Here is an 18678-nt window from a genome sequence, read left to right as displayed (position 1 = left end):
CAAAAAAAGGCGCTATGTAATGCAAACTGTGCTTTTTCGAAAGAGAGCACCCAGACTGCCTAGGTGCTCTCTTTCGAAAAAGCGGCTTGCTTTTTCAAAAGTACTGGTTGCAGTCTAGATGCTCTTTTTCAAAAGAGGCTTTTTTGAAAGTATCTTTCGAAAAAGCCTCTTTTGAAAGAGGCTTGCAGTCTAGACGTAGCCTAATAGTCTGGTGCTTTCCCTAAAGGATAACAGATTAACCTGCATACAGGGCATAGGAGAGAACTCCAAAATTGTGAGCTCCTAACAGAAGAGATTCCACCTCTTTTCTTTTCTATTATATCCACAGAACAGCCAGCAGTTCTAGTCCCTGTATCTCAGTAAGAGGAACAGAAGGACAATAAGTATTACCTGACTGCTTCAGTAATCACAAAACCCCAGTCTGAAAGAATTCAAACTCATATTTGTATTAGCAAAGTTCTTGAATTCTTGCTTAAAGAAGTTGTTTTTTTATTATCTTCTCAGAGCTAAGGATCTCAAGTTTTTCTAGCGGACTGGAAAAAATACTTTAACAACGTTATTTATCTCCATGGTTCAACGTGAAGTATAAAAGGCAAGCCCCTTTAATTAAACCAGAAATTCACCAGCTTTGAGTTCTAAGACTTTGTGCTCTTTTATTGCTGAAAAAGAAGGCCTGAAAATTCATGATTAGTCTCATTCTGGACTCATCATGGAAACATTGATTTCCAAATTTTATATCTATCTGCAAGGTGATTTACTGGTTGCCAAGCAACAGATATGGGCTATAATGCACTGTCCCTTTCCTCTTCTCTTCAGAAAAATTTTACTATTATATTCTTGCCTACTCTGAGCTGAGATGAAGAGGGGTTCCCAGCCACCACGTACTTTAGTCTCATTCAACAGGACTGTGACAGGTGGCTTGTACCAGGATCCAAAACAATCTATGGCAATGGGCAGCTATCCCGCCATAAATCTAAACTACTCTAAATCTGGAATAGAGGAAAATGTCTGCATAAATGAAGACAAAGAATCTTGGAAGGAAAGCAGGAGGTGTGGGCGCCGAACAAGGAAACAAAGACTAAAAAGGTTAGTTGCCCCAGAAGAGACAGAGAAAAGGAGGGAAAATCCATGTAAAAGGTATTCCATTGAATAAAATTAACAAATGGAGATTTCAAAACAATTCGCCTTATCCTATCCTGTCCTTAGGATGCTTATTCAGGTGGGATAAAAAAACGGTATCTCAAACACTGACATGGATTTATGACTTCAGTAATCCTCAGAATGAGCGAGGGGACTAAAGCACTAGGTAATGCCTAAGGAATTAGTCTTGACTGCATACTTGGTATCTATAGTATGCCACACTACACTGTTTTTAGAAAATTCTGCGTAAAGATAGAACACACAGACCTAGCAGCTCACAACTATTGAGTGGTTTACAGACATGCTTCAAGGCTCTGTGACAGACACAGTGTATTTGGTAGCCTCTCCATTTCACAGCACTCTACTGACTTATTTATTGCTAATGCACCTGGATTTTACCGAATGGTTTCCTATTCCTTTCCCCACTGTTTTGATTCCTTTCCCTCAACTGCTGAAAGTATTTGTGCAGGTGATTTTTATATAATTTGTAATTACTGTATTATAGATCAAAGTATGCTTTAATGTCAACATAATCAAATACTGATTGCCAACAATAAACATTTTAAAAATATTAAGTTTGTAGCATTTATGATTGTAATACTGTTAGTCTGAAACACTTTAAAAGTGTGAGTTGGCCCCATTCTCAATCAAGTGCTGACCCTGAAGTTTAATAATTTCAAACAACAACAAGTGCAATGTGTATTATTTGCCAGTCCCAAAATGTGTACTTGCAGCCATCTGAATCTTGGTAGAAGTTCCTCTGTGACTTAGCATATTTTCAAACACAAGGGTACAGTTGCATGTTGTTTACACAAGATTAATATAATCTGTATGCAAAACTTGGATATTTCCTCATGTAAATTACCAAAAGAAGAAATATCAAAGCAGTTCTAAAAGTACCTTGCATCATATTTTCCTAAAGTAAGGCCCAGTATCATTACTAACTATAAAGGACAAATTTTGCCTTTGATCTTTGTGCAAGTTTCCAACCCACATCAGTAGGTATCATCCATGGTGGATTTACAGTGTAAACTATAGAAGGAAAGACCTTTTCTAATTAAATCAGATTCAGCCTGAAGACTGAGCACTCAGACTGTGTTAAAAATCTAATTCAGTGTTCCACTGACTGAATGTCATCACTGAAACACGTAATGTAACAAATACCCATCCACTATCTGTAGGAAGTACTTAGAGTGAAGTCTGACCTTAAAGTCTATGAAAGCCTGTAGCTGGCAAAAAATAGAACAACATTCTGAGTTTCAATATCCTTATAAAACAAGAATTAAAGAAGGAAAAAAACCCTCACCATTTTTACTGCTATCAGGCATTTATTGAAGATGCCTTGTTATAAAGACAAGACAATGGCAATCCTGGAAAAAGCAGCTATTGCTATAAAACCAGAGCTGAAACCTTGTTCCAGTTTATATAGGCTGTGTGAAGTAGCCTCAAAAAGTGCTATTCTGATCTAATAAAAGTTCTCTGCAATTGTGTGCACAGCAATAAGGGTTGCACTTTCAAAATAACTATCCAAAGAACATTGATGACTTCTTAATAAATGTTTTCCCCCAAAATTATTATATTTTCTTTTTTTGTTTACAAAAAGCTGAATGTTCTTGATTGCACTCTTGCTGGATAATCTGTACCTATCACAGGCCCACATAAATCCATCCAGCATGCAAGATCTGACCTGCGCACTTGGAGGATTCCAACAGTCCATGACTTGAAAAGTACCAATTATCATAAGTGTTCTTTTGGTTCACACTACTGTGTAAATTGCCTTTAGGATTATTTAGATACAATCAGTTTGAAGGCATCTTTTCAGATGAGCTTCAAAAATATGATTCCCTCTTCAACTGTCAGGCGTATAGAGGCAGTCCCCGACTTACGTGGATCCGACTTACGTCGGATCCCTAGATACGAACGGGGATGAGGCAACTGCCGCACATGCGCAGCAGCATCCCCGGGGCTCGCTCACGTGGATCCTGGGATCCATCTCCTCCTCCTGCCGGCTCTGACTGGTCTCCGCCTGCAGCAGCAGCTGGCATAGGGAATGGGGTCTCGCAGAGCTGCTGGGCGGAGGAAACGCGCCTCCCCAAGTCCGCTGCCAGCCGCGGTCTCGCAGCCTGCTCCCCGGTCGCCGGCCAGCCTCAGCCCGTCTTCCCCCTCCACCCGCCTTCTTCCCCCTCCACCGCTCTATACATGCCGGGGCTCGCTCACACGTGGAGCCTAGGTGCAGCAGCAGCAACTGGCCGTAGGGAATGGGGTCCTGCAAAGCAGAGGAAACGCGCCTCCCCAAGTCCGCTGCCAGCCGCGGTCTCGCAGCCTGCCCCCCGGTCGCTGGCCAGCCTCAGCCCGTCTTCCCCCTCCACCCGCCTTCTTCCCCCTCCACCGCTCTATACATGCCGGGGCTGGCTCACACGTGGAGCCTAGGTGCAGCAGCAGCAACTGGCCGTAGGGAATGGGGTCCTGCAAAGCGGAGGAAACGCGCCTCCCCAAGTCCGCTGCCAGCCGCGGTCTCGCAGCCTGCCCCCCGGTCGCCGGCCAGCCTCAGCCCGTCTTCCCCCTCCACCCCCCTCCACCCCGCTTCTTCCCTCTCCACCCCCCCTCTATACATCCCAGAGGCTCACTCACCTCGATCCTAGGATCCACCTCCTCCTCCTCGGGCTGGCTCCTCCGGCTCTGGCTTCTGCCTGCAGCAGCAACTGGCCACTGGGAAAGGTGTCCCGCAGAGCTGCCAGCGGAGGAAAAGTGCCTCCCCATGCCTGCTGCGGCCTCGCAGCCTGCATGCCCTTCCCCCAGCAACAAGGTGCCCTCCTCCCCCAACTAACAAGCTGCCTCCCTCCCCCCAGCAACCTGGCTGCCCCCGGCAACAGGCTGCCAAATCAGCGGACAAAAGCAGCCTCTCCGCCCCCTATTATTCCTACCTTTCCCCTCCTTCCCCTATACATGCTGGGCTCCCTGGGCAAACAAAGACTCCACCAAAACAAAGTGCTGGCCTCATTGTGTTAGCAAAAAAAGGACCCTCCTCCTAGAACCCTGGCTGGTGTGTGGAAATAAAGCTATTAGCTCAAAGCATGGTGCAGAGCTGTTTGGTATTTGATGAGTTACTCCTTTAGTCCTGAGTTTGTCACAGGGACAGAAATAGATGTGAAATCTTCTGAACAGGAGAACAGACAGCAAAACAAACATTAGAGGGGAGTTAACCTTTCCCTATGCTATCCAAAACTAAAAAATATGTTTGGCTAGAGTTTCCCCTACAATATGTACCAGTTCCGACTTACATACAAATTCAACTTAAGAACAAACCTACAGTCCCTATCTTGTACGTAACCCGGGGACTGCCTGTACATGACCTTTCAAGGAAAGTGACCATCTAGTCTATTTTCTTCTAGTGGAATCTTTCTTTGCAAGTACGGGACTAAGGAAAATAAGAGAATACAGCCTTTCAGAGTGACAGAACTGTGTTCCTTAAAATTATGAATTTTAAAAATAGTTTTCAATACAAAAAAACCGATACTATTAAGCCCTTCTAACATTGCACTAATCTGCTGCTATGTTGTGCATTTGTACACAACTGGTGCATACCTCTGGTTTTTGGAACGCCTATGTAACTTCAACTGCCTAAAATCCCTGCGGTACAGTTAATCACTTCAGCTGTGTCTACATTGGTGCGATCTTGTGTAAAAGCGTCTGCTTTTGCGGAAAAACTTGCTGCCTGTCTACACTGGCCGCGAATTCTTGAGCAAGTACACTGACGTTCTAATGTATGAAATCAGTGCTTCTTGCACAAGAATTCCGATGCTCCTGCTCAGGAATAAGCCCTCTTGTGCAACTGTTATTTACAGTGTAGACATAGCCTATGTAGTTGTTATTTGATAGCCACTACCTGAAATCTCTTCAGCAAAAGAATAAAACAAGACAATCATTTAGCCAGGGAGTAGACACAACAACTTTCACCTCAAATGACCAACCACACATGGCAATGAGAAATAGTACAAGGGTCAAAGATAAACTTGATCTTCATTTAAAATTTAGGCTGATAGCACTATGCTGGTCTGCACTGTGAAAAATCCACTCATGAGCATTGTAACTATATTAACCCAACCCACAGGCTGTGTCTACACTGGCATGATTTTGTGCAAAAGCAGCTGCTTTTGCGCAAAAACTTGCTGCCTGTCTACACTGGCAGGGAGTTCTTGTGCAAGAACACTGACGTTCTAATGTGTGAAATCAGGGCTTCTTGCGCAAGAACTATGATGCTTCTGCTCAGGAATAAGCCCTCTTGTGCAACTGTTTTTGCGCAAGAGGCCAGTGTAGACAGGCAACATGAATTTCTTGCGCAAGAAAGCCCTATGGTTAAAATAGCCATCAGAGCTTTCTTGAGCAAGAGAGCGGCTACACTGGCATGGATGATCTTGCGCAAAAGCACATGCCAGTATAGACACACTCTTCTAGAGGAGTTTTTGCACAAGAACTCTTCCGCAAAAGAGTTCTTGCGCAAGATCATGTCAGTGTAGACATAGCCTATGTAAAAACTGTTTTGTAAGTTTTTTTAAAAATGGAAACCCAAGTAATGACAGTGTTTGTAGTAAAAGTCTGAGGGTACATCTAGATTACATGCCTCTGCCAACAGAGGCATGTAAAATAGGCTACCCGACATAGTCAATGAAGCGGGAATTTAAATATCCCCGGCTTCATTAAAATAAAAATGGCCGCTGCACTGTGCCGGCTCAGCTGATCGTTGGCACAGTGCACGAGTCAAGATGCGGATCAGTCGACAACGGAAGCCTTTGTCGACCACGCCTGTAAACCTCGTTTCATGAGGCATAAGGGAGTGGTCGACAAAGGCTTCCCTTGTCGACTGATCCGCATCTTGACTCGTGCACTGTGCCAACGATCAGCTGAGCCGGCACAGTGCAGCGGCCATTTTTATTTTAATGAAGCCGGGGATATTTAAATCCCCGCTTCACTGACTATGTCGGGTAGCCTATTATACATGCCTCTGTCGGCAGAGGCATGTAATCTAGACGTACCCACAGCAAAAACAGAAAACATTCTAACATTTTTCCTCAACTACTTTGATGATTGTATTATCGCTATCCTGTCCCTCACCTGATGTTTTCTCCCAACTGCATACCCATGAGACTAGCTGGCCTTCTACAAGTTGTCTGTAACCCAAATACCACTCTCCTCTATGGAAAAACATTAAAGCTATTTAATCCCTTCTAATTTAAGAACTATAAAGAGTCAGAGATTTGCACCAAGATCAAGAGTGATATTTTCAGAAGTGCCTTAAATTACTTACAAACACACACCCTTAGAAAGTCAAACTATTCTTACATCAAGTGGGTACTTTTGGAAATCCCATTCATAGATTGTATTTAGTCACTAAACTCTAAAGGCTTACTATTACAACAAGGGTAATAAAAGCAGCAACTGCACCAAACTCTGCAACTCACAGGAAATCTGTTTTTAAACTTGCATAGTTGTGAGCTCTCCTAGTGAGAATAGCCTTGCTCTGCTTTATTTGAGATTTTAATTGTCAGAAAAGCTTGTTATGCTTTCCTGAATTGTAATTCTCATTTTCTGCTAGGACAACTAAGCAAGAAGGTTATAATTCAGAAGCACCTGCTTGATTCAAGAGCTGAATCCTTCCTAGGATATAACGAGCACCTCTTGTGAGGTACTGTGTAGAGATGGTAGAACAGTTTAAACAATTTATATTCACTTAAAACATGCAGTTTGGTCAACATGTAACTCTGCAAATTTGACACTAATTCACCCAAATAGTTTTGGCCAATGGAGAATTAATTAGAACACATTACGGGTGACTCTCAACTTACGACTGCCCGACTTAGAACCCCCCGCATTTACAATGGAGACTCCACACGTCAGTAACAGTGCCAATCAGCAGTGTTTGAACTGATGCCCCGCCAGGTCAGCAGGGCCTTCCTCCAGGCCCTGATCAGCACCACTGCAGGCCTGGGACATTTGTGTAGCCTGTCCCTAGCAACCACCCTGCTCCGGCCCAGCGTGGCCTCTCAAGCCTGGAGCTCTGGGGACTACAACTCCCAGGAGGCAAAGCAAGCAGCTGTTTCTCCCGCTGCGTGGCCTCATGGGAATCACAGCAGGAGGGGCTGTTACACTAGTGTCCCACCTAGTTGTATTATTAGGAACAGAAGTGTCATTTATAACATTGCACCAATGGGAAATAAGGGTTTGACTTATGACTGCTCTTCAGGAACCAATTAGGTCGTAAGTGCAGGGGTTACCTGTATATTAGCCCAGGTAGCATGATTCCATTTTAAAAAGATGTTTCATTGTTTCAAGCCAATAGTTCTGTAAACTATTTTGCAACCCAAAATCATGCTAAACTAGACCTCAGTCAAATTAATACCATTTATTACGATCTCTTACAACTTTTTATGGTTCAAACCCTTGTTATTAGCAATATAGAAGAATATGCAGCACTGAGTACAGTATAAAGTCTAATCTTTAATGTCATTTAATTTAAATAAAAATGTGAGCAAGAACTCACAAGGTGTTCAGATTCTGTGGCAAAGATCCATCTCCGTATTTACATGTCAAAATTCTATACATGTCACCAGTTACATACATGAGCACACAAATTAAGATTTAAAAGTAATGAGCTACAACAAAATTACAATTAGACTCTGATGTGAAGGCCAAAAAGGGACCATCAAGATCATTTAGTCTGATATCTGGCTCAGAGGGCAGAGAGCCTCACCCACCCACTGCCTGAGAATCATATTCTCTAGCTGAGTTACTGAAGTCCTCAAACATGATTTAGAGATTTCAAGTTACAGGAAATCCACCATTTACTGTAGTTAAATCAGCAAGTGACTTGTGCCCCATGCTGCAGAGGAAAGGCACCACACAGAGAGAAAAACAGGTTTTACATAGTTTAAAATTAGGCATTATTTGCACTATAGATTTCTCTCACTCTTATTTCATTAGGCCTCAAACCCATCAATCGTAACCACATCAACCTAAATTGTGTCTCTCAGGATTGACAAGAACCTCTGAATGCAGCTGAACAAAATAATTTAAACAGATGAGAAACCAATCACCCACTGTCGCAGTCCCAAATACTGATGCCACAACCACTACTTTTGGAGAGAAGTTTAATTTCTCAGCCTAAAACATCTTTCTGGCCATCTGTTTAATCCCATTTTCCTTTGATTTGTGTAATCCCTCTCCTAAACTAGGAAATGATGTCATATGCAAAGCAGGGTTCAAGGTGCCTCTGAACTCTGAAAATGATTTTGAGACCAAAGTCAAGAAAAAAAATCGATGCATTTGCAAAGAAGAAAAAAGTGTGATGAGAAGTTACTTTTTCCTCACAGAGAAAAAAAACATTTCCCTTGTAAAGCAAGGCTTTTTTTGTTCTAAAAGCAAGCAAGTCTGTAATGCTGTTCCAAACAGTGAAGTACATATCACAAATTCAATGCCCATAATAGAAGATATTCCAGAAACATGAATTTAAATCACAGTCTTCAAACTAAGGATGTTAAATGCGCTGGGGCTCTTGTACATTTCAAAGGAGGAATGTGGAACTCCTTGTAAACCCAGGCCCAGTGGGGGCTCTTGTGCATTTCAAAGCCATGGAGCCTGGAGTCAATGGGGGACTCTGTCTCCCGCTGACTCTGGGCTCCACCAAGAGCCCGGGTCAGCTGTGAGTCCTTAGCTGCCCACAGGCTCCACAGCAGCTGCCACTTTGAAATGCCAGAAGTGGCATTTTAAAGGGGCAGCCGCCGCACAGCTGATCCATGGACTGTGTTGACTGACTTGGCCTTAGAGGCTCACATATAGATATTTGGGCTTGGGATGGAGCCCGAGCTCTGGGACTCTGTTTGGATGGAAGGTCCCATAGCTTAGGTTCCAGCCCCAGCCTGAACATCTGTAAACTAATTAACAGGTTTCTGTCCCTGCAGATTAAGCCTTGTAAGCCAGAGTCAGCCGACTTGGACCAGCTGTGGGTGTTTTATTCGCTATACAAACACCCCAAAGACTCTCAATACCTTGTTATCTACTGCCCACTCAGCGGAACAGGTTTAACTTCCTCCTGGTAATAGGTAGCTGCAAAAACCTTTTTATAATTTGCTTAGGCAATGTCAGCAAGAAAAGCATTAAGTCTAGTTTGAAAGAATCCTTAAAGTCAAATACTTTCTGATTTGCCCATGACTTGTCTTTTATTTTACTACTAGAAGACTTACCTGGGGCTCCCTGGGCCTGGCCCTGCGGGAGGGAGGGGCGAAAAGACACGGAGGTCTCCTGCTAGCGCACCCTGGGGCTGGGCCAGGTGGGGGTGGGGGACGTGCAGGCCAACCCGGTGGCCTTCAGGGAGCTGGCCAAGGAAGAGGAGGGCTGCACAGCCCTGCTGGCGTGGCCTCATTGGGTAGCGGAGCCAGCAGGGATTTCCCTCATCCCTCTTTCAGTTTGGTGCTGCGGCCGAGAGCCTGGAGGGAGAGGTTTGGGGCACTTGCCTGGGCTGCTGTCCAGCAAGACTACAAGCCCCATCCCCAGATGGTCACTCCCTTCCTGGCGCAGCTGTTCCCAGTGGTCACTCTGAAGTATAGCTGTCCCCCATGCTTGCTGACCCCAAGGGTGACTGTGCAATACTGTGTCCCTCCAATCAGTCCCCTAATCCTTTCCATATTATGGAAAACAATTGAATTACAGGCATATTCTGTTCTCCGGCCACAACCAAAACCCTGGCCTTGCTTTAAGTTAGGATGAGAGGAATCTCCATACCAAATTTGGTGGCCCTAACTGTTATGTTTAGGAGGAGTTCTTGAACAGACTCACAGACAGGTGCCTCTAAATTACAGACAGATGAATCCTGAGAAGATCTCACGGGAGTCTGAGATTAACTCCTTAAATGCTACAGAAAATGGCAGTATTCTGTGCATGTTAACAGAAGAAAAACATCCTATGAACATTAGCTGCTCCAGTTTCACCTTTACTATTCTTCAGAAAACAGCTTTGGAGAAAGACAAAAATGTGGCATTCCAGCTCCTGCCATAGTTATCAAGAGACTGATAATACACCAGATTGCTCCTAATCGGATGCCAACTGTACTTCTGTTCATGATCAACACAGCTCTTGGAACAAATACCTTGAAAAGCTCATTAACCAATCCAGGATAGGATGAAATGCACTACATCTAAGTTACCCATTACAGAATCATATTCAAAGTGTTTTAATGTGCTGTAGATTAAACATCAATAGGCATTTCCATCTTTCCAAAGCAAAAAAATCTGAATAAGGGCCTCATCTCTACTTCTTATTCCCCATACCAGTCCTAATCTCACTTGCACTGAATTCAAAGGTGCAAGATCAGAGCCTACACAAATAAAGAGCACAGACAAGTATTTTCTACAACAAATAAACTTTTAAAAAACAGAAAATGTAGACCACAGAAAACAGTGTCAAGATTATGAATATTTACTTGATAAATGAAACAACTTGAGAAAAACGTACCTTTACCAAACAATTTGCGTGACCTGGGATAGAACCATTTACATAAATAATGTTGTGCTTTGTGTTGATCCTCCACACCTGCAACAATGAGAAAAACATTGAAACCCAAGCATTTTATTTTGGTTTCAGGATTTATTCAATTTACTACTCATAGCCAGTTAAAAGTTGTTCATAAGACAAAAGATGGTAAATTTAAACCATTCTGGAGTAAAACATAGCTATGCATATAGCCTTGCAATTGGTATCCCCATCTGCAAAAATGATCCTTGGAGGCAGATACCTGCAAATTTCAGGATTCTAGATATATATTTGCATCTGCAGCCTCAGTATCTATGGATTTGCAGGACTCTAGCTTTGTAATTGGGATGCTTATACAATACAGGTGGGAAGAAGTGCCTGCAGGGGGTGCTTCCCTGAAGCCTGGCTGGACAAAGCAGAGCCCACTGGCTGGACAAAGCCTGCGGATTGCCTTGATCAGGCCTGCGAAGCTTGGGGCTCCCCCCACAGCAGGAAGCCAGTGCTGGCACTCCAGCCATGGTGCCCTCACATGACTGGAATGCCAGTGCCAGCTTGTTCCACTGCAGGGCAGCTCGGGGACAGAGACCCACACCTCACAAGCCAGGTCAAAGGAAGACACGGGCTGGGGGTTCCCCATCCCTGTTACACCATGTAGGAGAATATATTTTATAATATATTGTATGCACATGCAAAAGGCACCAGTATAGCAACATTCAATGGCCAAATAGGAGCATAAACATAGTAGCAGCAGCTGGGAATCTGAGGAGAAAGGGTAGGACTTAACCTTTTAATATTATATTAATAATATAATAATAATATTTAGACAAGAAAGCATCATGGAAATGTTATTGCAAATACTCGTTAATTGCTGAAGTACTTGTCAAAGTGTTGACTTGAACAACCTGAAAATATAAGTTCTCTACTTAACCACCAACCAGGTATGGCAGACAGCAGCAGCACAAACTTCCTTCTACCACAGTACTAAAATACTTCTCATATTATCTGAAGAGGTCATCTGTATGGGTGAGTGTGTGTTCATGCCCATGCAGTGCTGTGAACATGTGTACCTCAGGAACTCGACTGAGACAACCTCATTTGATGCAGAGAAATGAATGGCCATCAGATTGTAAGAACTTCTTACACTGCTGACCTGGCCTGGATCTGAACTAGAGCTGACAAAGGCTCCAAGAAGTTTACTTTTTGGTTGAAGGCTTCTAGCACTTTTCCTGCCCACCTCTCAGGAAGACAAGTGAGACATATATCATATGTACTGAAGTCTCACCTACAATTCTCATCCCACTTCCAAAAATCTAAACACCTAGAATATGCACACATGTGGGAGCAGAATAGATGCCTTCTTTTTAAGCTGAAAGGTGAGAGAAGACACATGATATTGGAGACCTTTTGGCTCTCTCATGATGCTGTTCTGCTGACAATCTGGGTTCTTAAAGAAATATGACATTGCATTTGGGGTGTTCCACTTTTCAACAGAAGCAGCTAGTCCAAGATTGGGGCACTAAGATGATCCTATTGGGAGCAGAAATTGGTGATAGTGAAGTATTTCTCTGATGCATTTTCTTTTTTTAAATAAAAAAAGTTCCAAGTCCTATGTCACTGAATGCAAAAAGAATCAAATAGCAGCAAACAGTTTCTTTTGCTCACAGCACCAACACCCAAAAAAACACTACCTACATTTCTTCCAGGATCAGAAACCATACTTTAAAATGTTGTGTCTCTCCATTCAGTGTGTTCTCAGTTTCTAAATGTTATGCCTCCTTCTTCCACTCCCCTACATGCAATTCAACAATACTCAGCAAAAATTTCTGAATGAGTTGACAAACTTTTTTTTTTGTTTTAGGCCATGTCTGCCACAGAGAGTTTACACAGTTGTATTCTACAGCTCTATGCTGATGGGAGAGAGCTCTTCCACTGACATTATTAAATCACACCAATGAGCAGTGGTAGTGATGTCCACACATTTTCTACTTTATTTAGAACTCACCTTTAATCCAAAAGATGTCCTGTAGATATTGCCCATTTTCCCAGGCATTTTCTTTCCACGGAAAACTTTGCTAACTTTCTGTGTCAAAATACAGCCCAAAGTTACAGAGTTACAAAAGGTACCACTGCAAACTGAAAGCAATAATAAGAGCTTTTCGGAAAAGTTCATGGAAGTAAGTAAGGGAGGTCACAAACTCAAACAGAGAAAGCTACATTTGGTAACACAGACTGTTTCACTTACTGGACTAAATGACACCAAGAGAAATTTGAAATGTTGAATATCTCTATCACCAATTAGCATTTGTAAATGCTTCCTACTGGTGTGCAAAGTTTCCCCTACAGCAGCATTTCCCAAACTATGGGCCGCGGACCGCTACTGGGCCCCGGGAAAAAAATATCGGGCCTCAGCATGCCTGGTGGCTGCTGGCAGAGCCGGCCTTAGGCTGATTCGGGCCCCACGCCCCTGAACCCGGAAGTGCCGGCGAGTTACAGAGCCGGGGGCCCTGCTCCACCAATACGTGGAGCTGGGTCTCTCCCCCGGCTCTGCCTGGCACAGGCACGGGTCTCCCATGCATACTCCCACCCCGCCCCCAGAACATCCCTGCTGTGCGTGGCTCCAACTCACCGCCTGCTGCTGCCCATATGCGGCGTTGCACGTGGGCGGGGAGGACGCCCGGGCAAGATGTGACATCACGGCCCGGGATTTTAAAAGTCTTCAGAGGCACGTGGAGGGCCACGCTGGCTCTGGCGGGCTCCGGCCCCGCAATGTGGAAGGCAGAAGTTAGGGAACGGGCTTCGGCGGAGGCGAGGAGGCGGAGGCGGCAGCGGGCTTGCGCGGAGGGGGAGGAGTGGAAGGAGAAGGGGCTTGGGAGGGGAAGGCACCAAGGGACAGAGTGCAGGAGAGAGACACAAATGCCAGGGGGCCAAGTGCAGACAGTGATGGAAACGGTAGGAGGGGAGGTGTCAGTGGGAGGGGGGACAGAGTGATGCTGGGAGAGGAGAGGGGAAGGATATTGGGGGCTGGAGGAGGAGGTGCTGGGAGAAGGCTTGAAAGAAGGGGTGGGCATGAGAGAGGTGGGGATGGAGCAAGTCATGTGTGAGGGCACAGAGGGGCAGGAGGGGATGGGGAAGAGAGTGCTGAGGGGGTGGGTATCAGGGAAAGAGAGGGAAAAGGGGGCAGGGGCAGTAAGGGAAGGGGGAGGCACCAGGAGAGTGCAGGGCTAAGGGAAGGTACAGGTGCCAGGGGATTCTGGGGTGAGGAGGAGGGGAGAGCTGGCCACCGGAAGCAGCACTGGACGGGGGAATCAGGGCAGGCTGGGGAGATTGGGGGGTCGGTGGAAGCAGGGCTGCCGGGGGGGGGGAAGGTTGGGGGCAGGGAGCTGGCTGGGGAAGACTGGGGGAGTGGCGCAGGGAAAAGAAGTGACCGCTGGAAGGAGGACTGGATGCGGGCAGCGGGGCTGGCCAAGGGAGATTGGGAGGAGAAGTTGGGGGGACCTGGCTGCCCGGAAGGGGGTTGGGGGAAGTGGGGCTGGCCAGAGGTGCAGTGGGGGGAGCAGGGGGGAGGAATGAATCAGCCTGCGGGGAGTGGGACTGACCCAGCCATATGTAGATCTTGGAATGCTGCCTCTGTTCCCCCCTCTCTCCCGCAAAGCACAAAACCTGAGTTAGTCCGGCTCAGGGATTCTATTGTTCCCCCTCCTCCCCCCCACACACACCCCCTCAAGTAGTTGGGAACTGTCTGGCTGGTAGACACACTCATGCAGCCTGAGCACATTTACCAGTCAGGCAGTTCGAAATGACAAACTGATACATCTAATAATAATACAACTTACCTAATGAGAAATGTTATATGTTATATGTCTGGTATTTTCTCAGTTTGTTTTTTATGTGTTTATATTTTTGGGCTGCAAAAAGCAGTATTGGGAAAAAAAAGGGTTCCAACTAAAGTAAAAAGTTTGGGAAACCCTGGTCTAACCAGCTTTCTGTCTGTCTTACAGTCCATTTATCCAATCCATATTCCTTAACTTGCTGGCAAGAATATTGTGGGTGACCATATCAAAAGCTTTGCTAAAGCTGGCACTGGGGGTTTTGGGAGGACCAGTAACAACTTATTTGAATATTCATCATTTGATTAATGAATATGCAAACATGCAAATGAACATTACCGGTCCTCCAAAGGTTCGTGACTGGATTTACTGGTCCCCGTGTCAAAAAGTTTGGGAACCCCTGCCCTACAGTATGCACTTTTCCCTTTCTCCCCGATGGTGAGGACCAGACAACAATGTTCTCATATGAAATGGGGGTGGGGAAAGCTTCAGCCCTCTTGGTGCTCCCTAATGGGCACCTGGGGCACAGAAGACTCAGGATGGAGCCAGCCCCTTTCACCTGCCTGGTGATTTGGTGTCTTTTCTGTATGGTTTTATGAGAAGCAATCCCATTCCAGGCACATCCCATTTTCCTGGCACAACCAAACCCTGACCTTGGTTTAAGTTATGGGAAGAGGAAGGTAGGTAAAAGGGGTGCCACAGGCTGGATCTGGCCCACCAAGCGGGTGGATCTGGCCTGCGGAGGCCTTGCTGCTCCCCCGCCCCCAGGCCAATTAGAGTCGTGTGCTGCTCGCAGGGCGGGGGCAAAAGGGGGGGAGGTGGGAGGGCGGAAGAGGCTTTGCGTGCTCCCCCGCCCCCCAGGCCAATCAGGGCTTAAGGGCGGGGGAGCTGCATGATGCTCCCTCTGCCCTGCCCTGGACGTGCAAGGAGCCCGCGTCACTTAAAAATGCCACATACTCCTCACAGGGCAGGAGGAGGCTTCCCACGCCCTGATTGGCCTGGAAGTGGGGGAGCATGTCAAGCCTCTTCCAGGGCGTGTGTGCCTAGTGAAAAGGGAGGGGGGGCAAAGGGACTCCCCCACCTCCAGACCAATCATGGTCTGGGGGCGGGGTAGCCCCGCCCCTTTCTGTTTAGGCTCTGTGCCTTCTGGGGTGGCCCTGGGCTACTTCAAAAATTTTTGAAGTGGCCCCTGGGCAAAAATGATTGCCCAACCCGGTATATACTGAATTTGGTGGTCCTAACTCTTACTGTTTAAGAGGAGTTCTTGAACAGAAAGAAAGACTGACGCTCAGACAGACAAGCTCTCTCAAATATATAGATTTCAGATCCCTTTCAGCACTGATTTAAGAGGGGATTTTATTTCTCTTTACTTTGTTAGAAAACATTATCTTTAATAACATCAGTTAGTTACATTAAAAATGTATAAATGCTTTAGCCAGTGTGTGCCAGGATGTAAGAAAAGCATTATTGCCTCAGGTTTAAAGAAACTTCTATGGATATGTTATTCCATACGCTATCCACTATGTAGCTGTTTGCACCTTTCTCTGAAGAATCTGGTATTGTAAGACAGGATGTTGGCCTAGAAGGACAACTGGTCTATTCTAGCATGTCTAGAGACTGTGAAATGGTTTATTTTAAGCACAAACCTCTTCTCCCCTTTCCCACACCCACCCAAGTGTTGCTCCAAATTACGGTGGTGGAATGCATCATAAATGAGATAAATGAAGTTCAACTTAGGAACGTATGTAAATATCCATTAAAACAGTTAATCTTTAAAACTATATTGTTTAACTGGTTAACCACGGGAGGGCTGGCGTCCTGTCAGGGCTGCGGTCCCACTGCAGTCAGGCTCCCACTGGCCAGCCTGCTGCAAGCAAGGGGCTCCTCTAGCTCGGCTTTCTGTTGGGAGGGCTGCTCCAGCCCACCCCCTCATGGCCAAGGTCCTGCTGGCTGTGCTCACTGCCCCACACTGCTGGCCAGGGTCTGCTCCAGCCAGGCTCGTCCCTCCATCCAGGTTTGGACAGGTCCAGTCAAGTGGGTAAGTATGCCAGTAAGGCTAATGGTTACCAGGTAATCAGTTAACTAATTAACCTTTTACATCTCTAAAATATAGACATGAACTACTTACAGAGTTGGATATTGCCCCAGGTCTTCTGTGTGTTTTAGTCTGTCCGTGAGTGGCAGGTTGACCTTTAAATCCCCATCTTTTCATGACTCCTTGAAATCCTTTACCAATTCTGAAAATAAACAAAGCCAAATTCAATTTGCTTTGAAATAGATTTACAAAAATATTCTGGCAATAGTAATTACAGGTCCAGACAGGCTCTTCATCTTTCACCTTATGTAAAGCTCATCAACTATATTACTTGTGCTGCTTTTGGTAGTCAGGGGCTGTAGAGGAAAGTCAGATAGCATAAGATTAATTTCATCAACATACATGAAAGTTTCTTGCTGTGTTGGCCTTCATCTTCCAATACTATAAATTACATTGTCACCAATATTGAATTTAGAAACAGAAAGGAAAAAACCTGAAAGAGGTAAATAAAATGGAAGACTCATTTGGGAACTCTGTAGAAAGGAACCCTGAAACTCAAGCAAGAGACTTGAGGGTCTCAAGTGTTGCTAAGCCAAGCCTTGAAATGAATAAAACACTTTCCTTTCCAAACTACATATCACGTAAAAACTTAAGTAGACATCAAAGTCATACTTGGCCCTGGTGGATGAAGGTGCTTAAGCACATGCCTGAAGTGTGATTCCATTGAAGTTAATGGACAACTCATGTGAATAAATTTAGGCATATGTCTACTGAAGGGGGCCTTTAAAAGAGTTATATTTAAGAATCTCATCAAAGCTCTCTTTTTTCCAATCACATACCAAGCAGCTACTCACAGAGTTAAAATAACTTGTCTCAATTTAACAATACAACATAGCATGAAGCTGTACTAGGGATGTTCAAATTAGGTTATTTTAGTAATCGAGTAATCAATAGAATTGTTATTGACTAAAAATAGATAAAATGTTGTGTCGTCAGAATTTTATCAACTGCTCAACAAGGAAAGGCAGCCAGCTCAGTCCCGGCTGGTGCAGGGACCAAACCCTGCTTCAGCTCTGCAATTTAAAAGGCAGGAGGAGTTGGGCAGCCTGTCCGCTCCCGCCCCCCCCACCCCCCACACTCCTACTGCCTTTTAAATTGCAGAGCTGAAGCAGGGGTTGGATCTCAACTTGGTGCAAGCAAGGGTTCAGCCGGACTGCAGGCCTGTCCAGGACTGCTGCATTTCTGCCTTTTAAATGCTTCTCAGTAGCAGCAGCTCCTGTCTGCAGGAGGGCCCAGCTCTGCCATGGGAAAAGGCTGCTTTGTGGCAGCCTCTCCTACCCCACACCCCACAGCCTCTGATAGAGGCAGAAAGGCGGAGAGGGAAACAGGCAGGTGGCACCATGGGGATGGTGCTTAGGGTAACCAGCTTTTAAGCTGGCTCCCCCCAGCACCAGCTCCTGTTTGTCTCCCCGCCGTTGCTGTGTCTGATACAGAGGCCGCAAGGGAGGGGGAGGGGGGGCGGAAGGTGGAAGTGAGTAGTACTCGACTACTCACATCACTACTACAAACATTGTGCAATAAAATGGTAATGACATTTTAAAATGACTAAGTTTAATTTAAATAAATGTTCCAAAACAAGCAGCTTTCAGTAAAGCTTGCAGAAACCAATGTTTTCCTTGCTCTTTCTGCTGTATAAAGAAGCCCTGAAAATGTTGTGTACATGTGGTGGTTTTGTATTTAGTTAATATTTCTCCTCCTATTTTTTTTTTATTTTACTAATATCAGGCAGAGATGTTAGCACACAGTCATTTAAACAATTAACCAATGACACCTGCATTTATCGGTGAATCCAAACAACTACCCTATCCCCCCTTTGCTGCCTCTTAAAGCTGGCTCCCAATGATCATCCACTTCATGGAGCCGCCTGCCCCCCTCCCTCTGGATCCAAGCTCAACACTGCCTCTGGGGAGCTCACAGAGCACCCTCTGTGGCTTCCCTCGCAGACTGGCTCCAGCTGCCACCTCACGCTTGCTGTCTAATACAGAGACAGCAGCATGCGACGGTAGGGGGCTCCTTGGGAGTGGGGCCAGGAGCCAGAAGCATGCTGGCTCCCAGCCTTGCCCCCTGGGGGCGGGATCATTTTAGTAAAGCGAG

At 45.4% G+C, this 18678-nt stretch overlaps 1 protein-coding gene across 1 annotated transcript in view; it reads right to left on the bottom strand.

The window, feature by feature from the left end:
* Positions 1 to 18678, bottom strand: part of MRPL3 (mitochondrial ribosomal protein L3) — a 66427-nt gene that overhangs the window by 17966 nt on the left and 29783 nt on the right. Inside the window, exons 7-9 of the mRNA XM_075921925.2 lie at positions 16618 to 16726; positions 12665 to 12742; positions 10645 to 10722 (exon numbers count right to left, since the gene is read on the bottom strand). Of these exons, the coding sequence (XP_075778040.2) occupies positions 10645 to 10722; positions 12665 to 12742; positions 16618 to 16726 (265 nt within the window). The remainder of the gene's footprint in view (positions 1 to 10644; positions 10723 to 12664; positions 12743 to 16617; positions 16727 to 18678) is intronic.

Source organism: Pelodiscus sinensis, chromosome 2, assembly GCF_052426305.1.
Source record: "Pelodiscus sinensis isolate ZL-2025 chromosome 2, ASM5242630v1, whole genome shotgun sequence".
NCBI lineage: Eukaryota > Metazoa > Chordata > Testudines > Trionychidae > Pelodiscus > Pelodiscus sinensis.
This window is presented reverse-complemented; position numbering and strand designations above follow the sequence as displayed.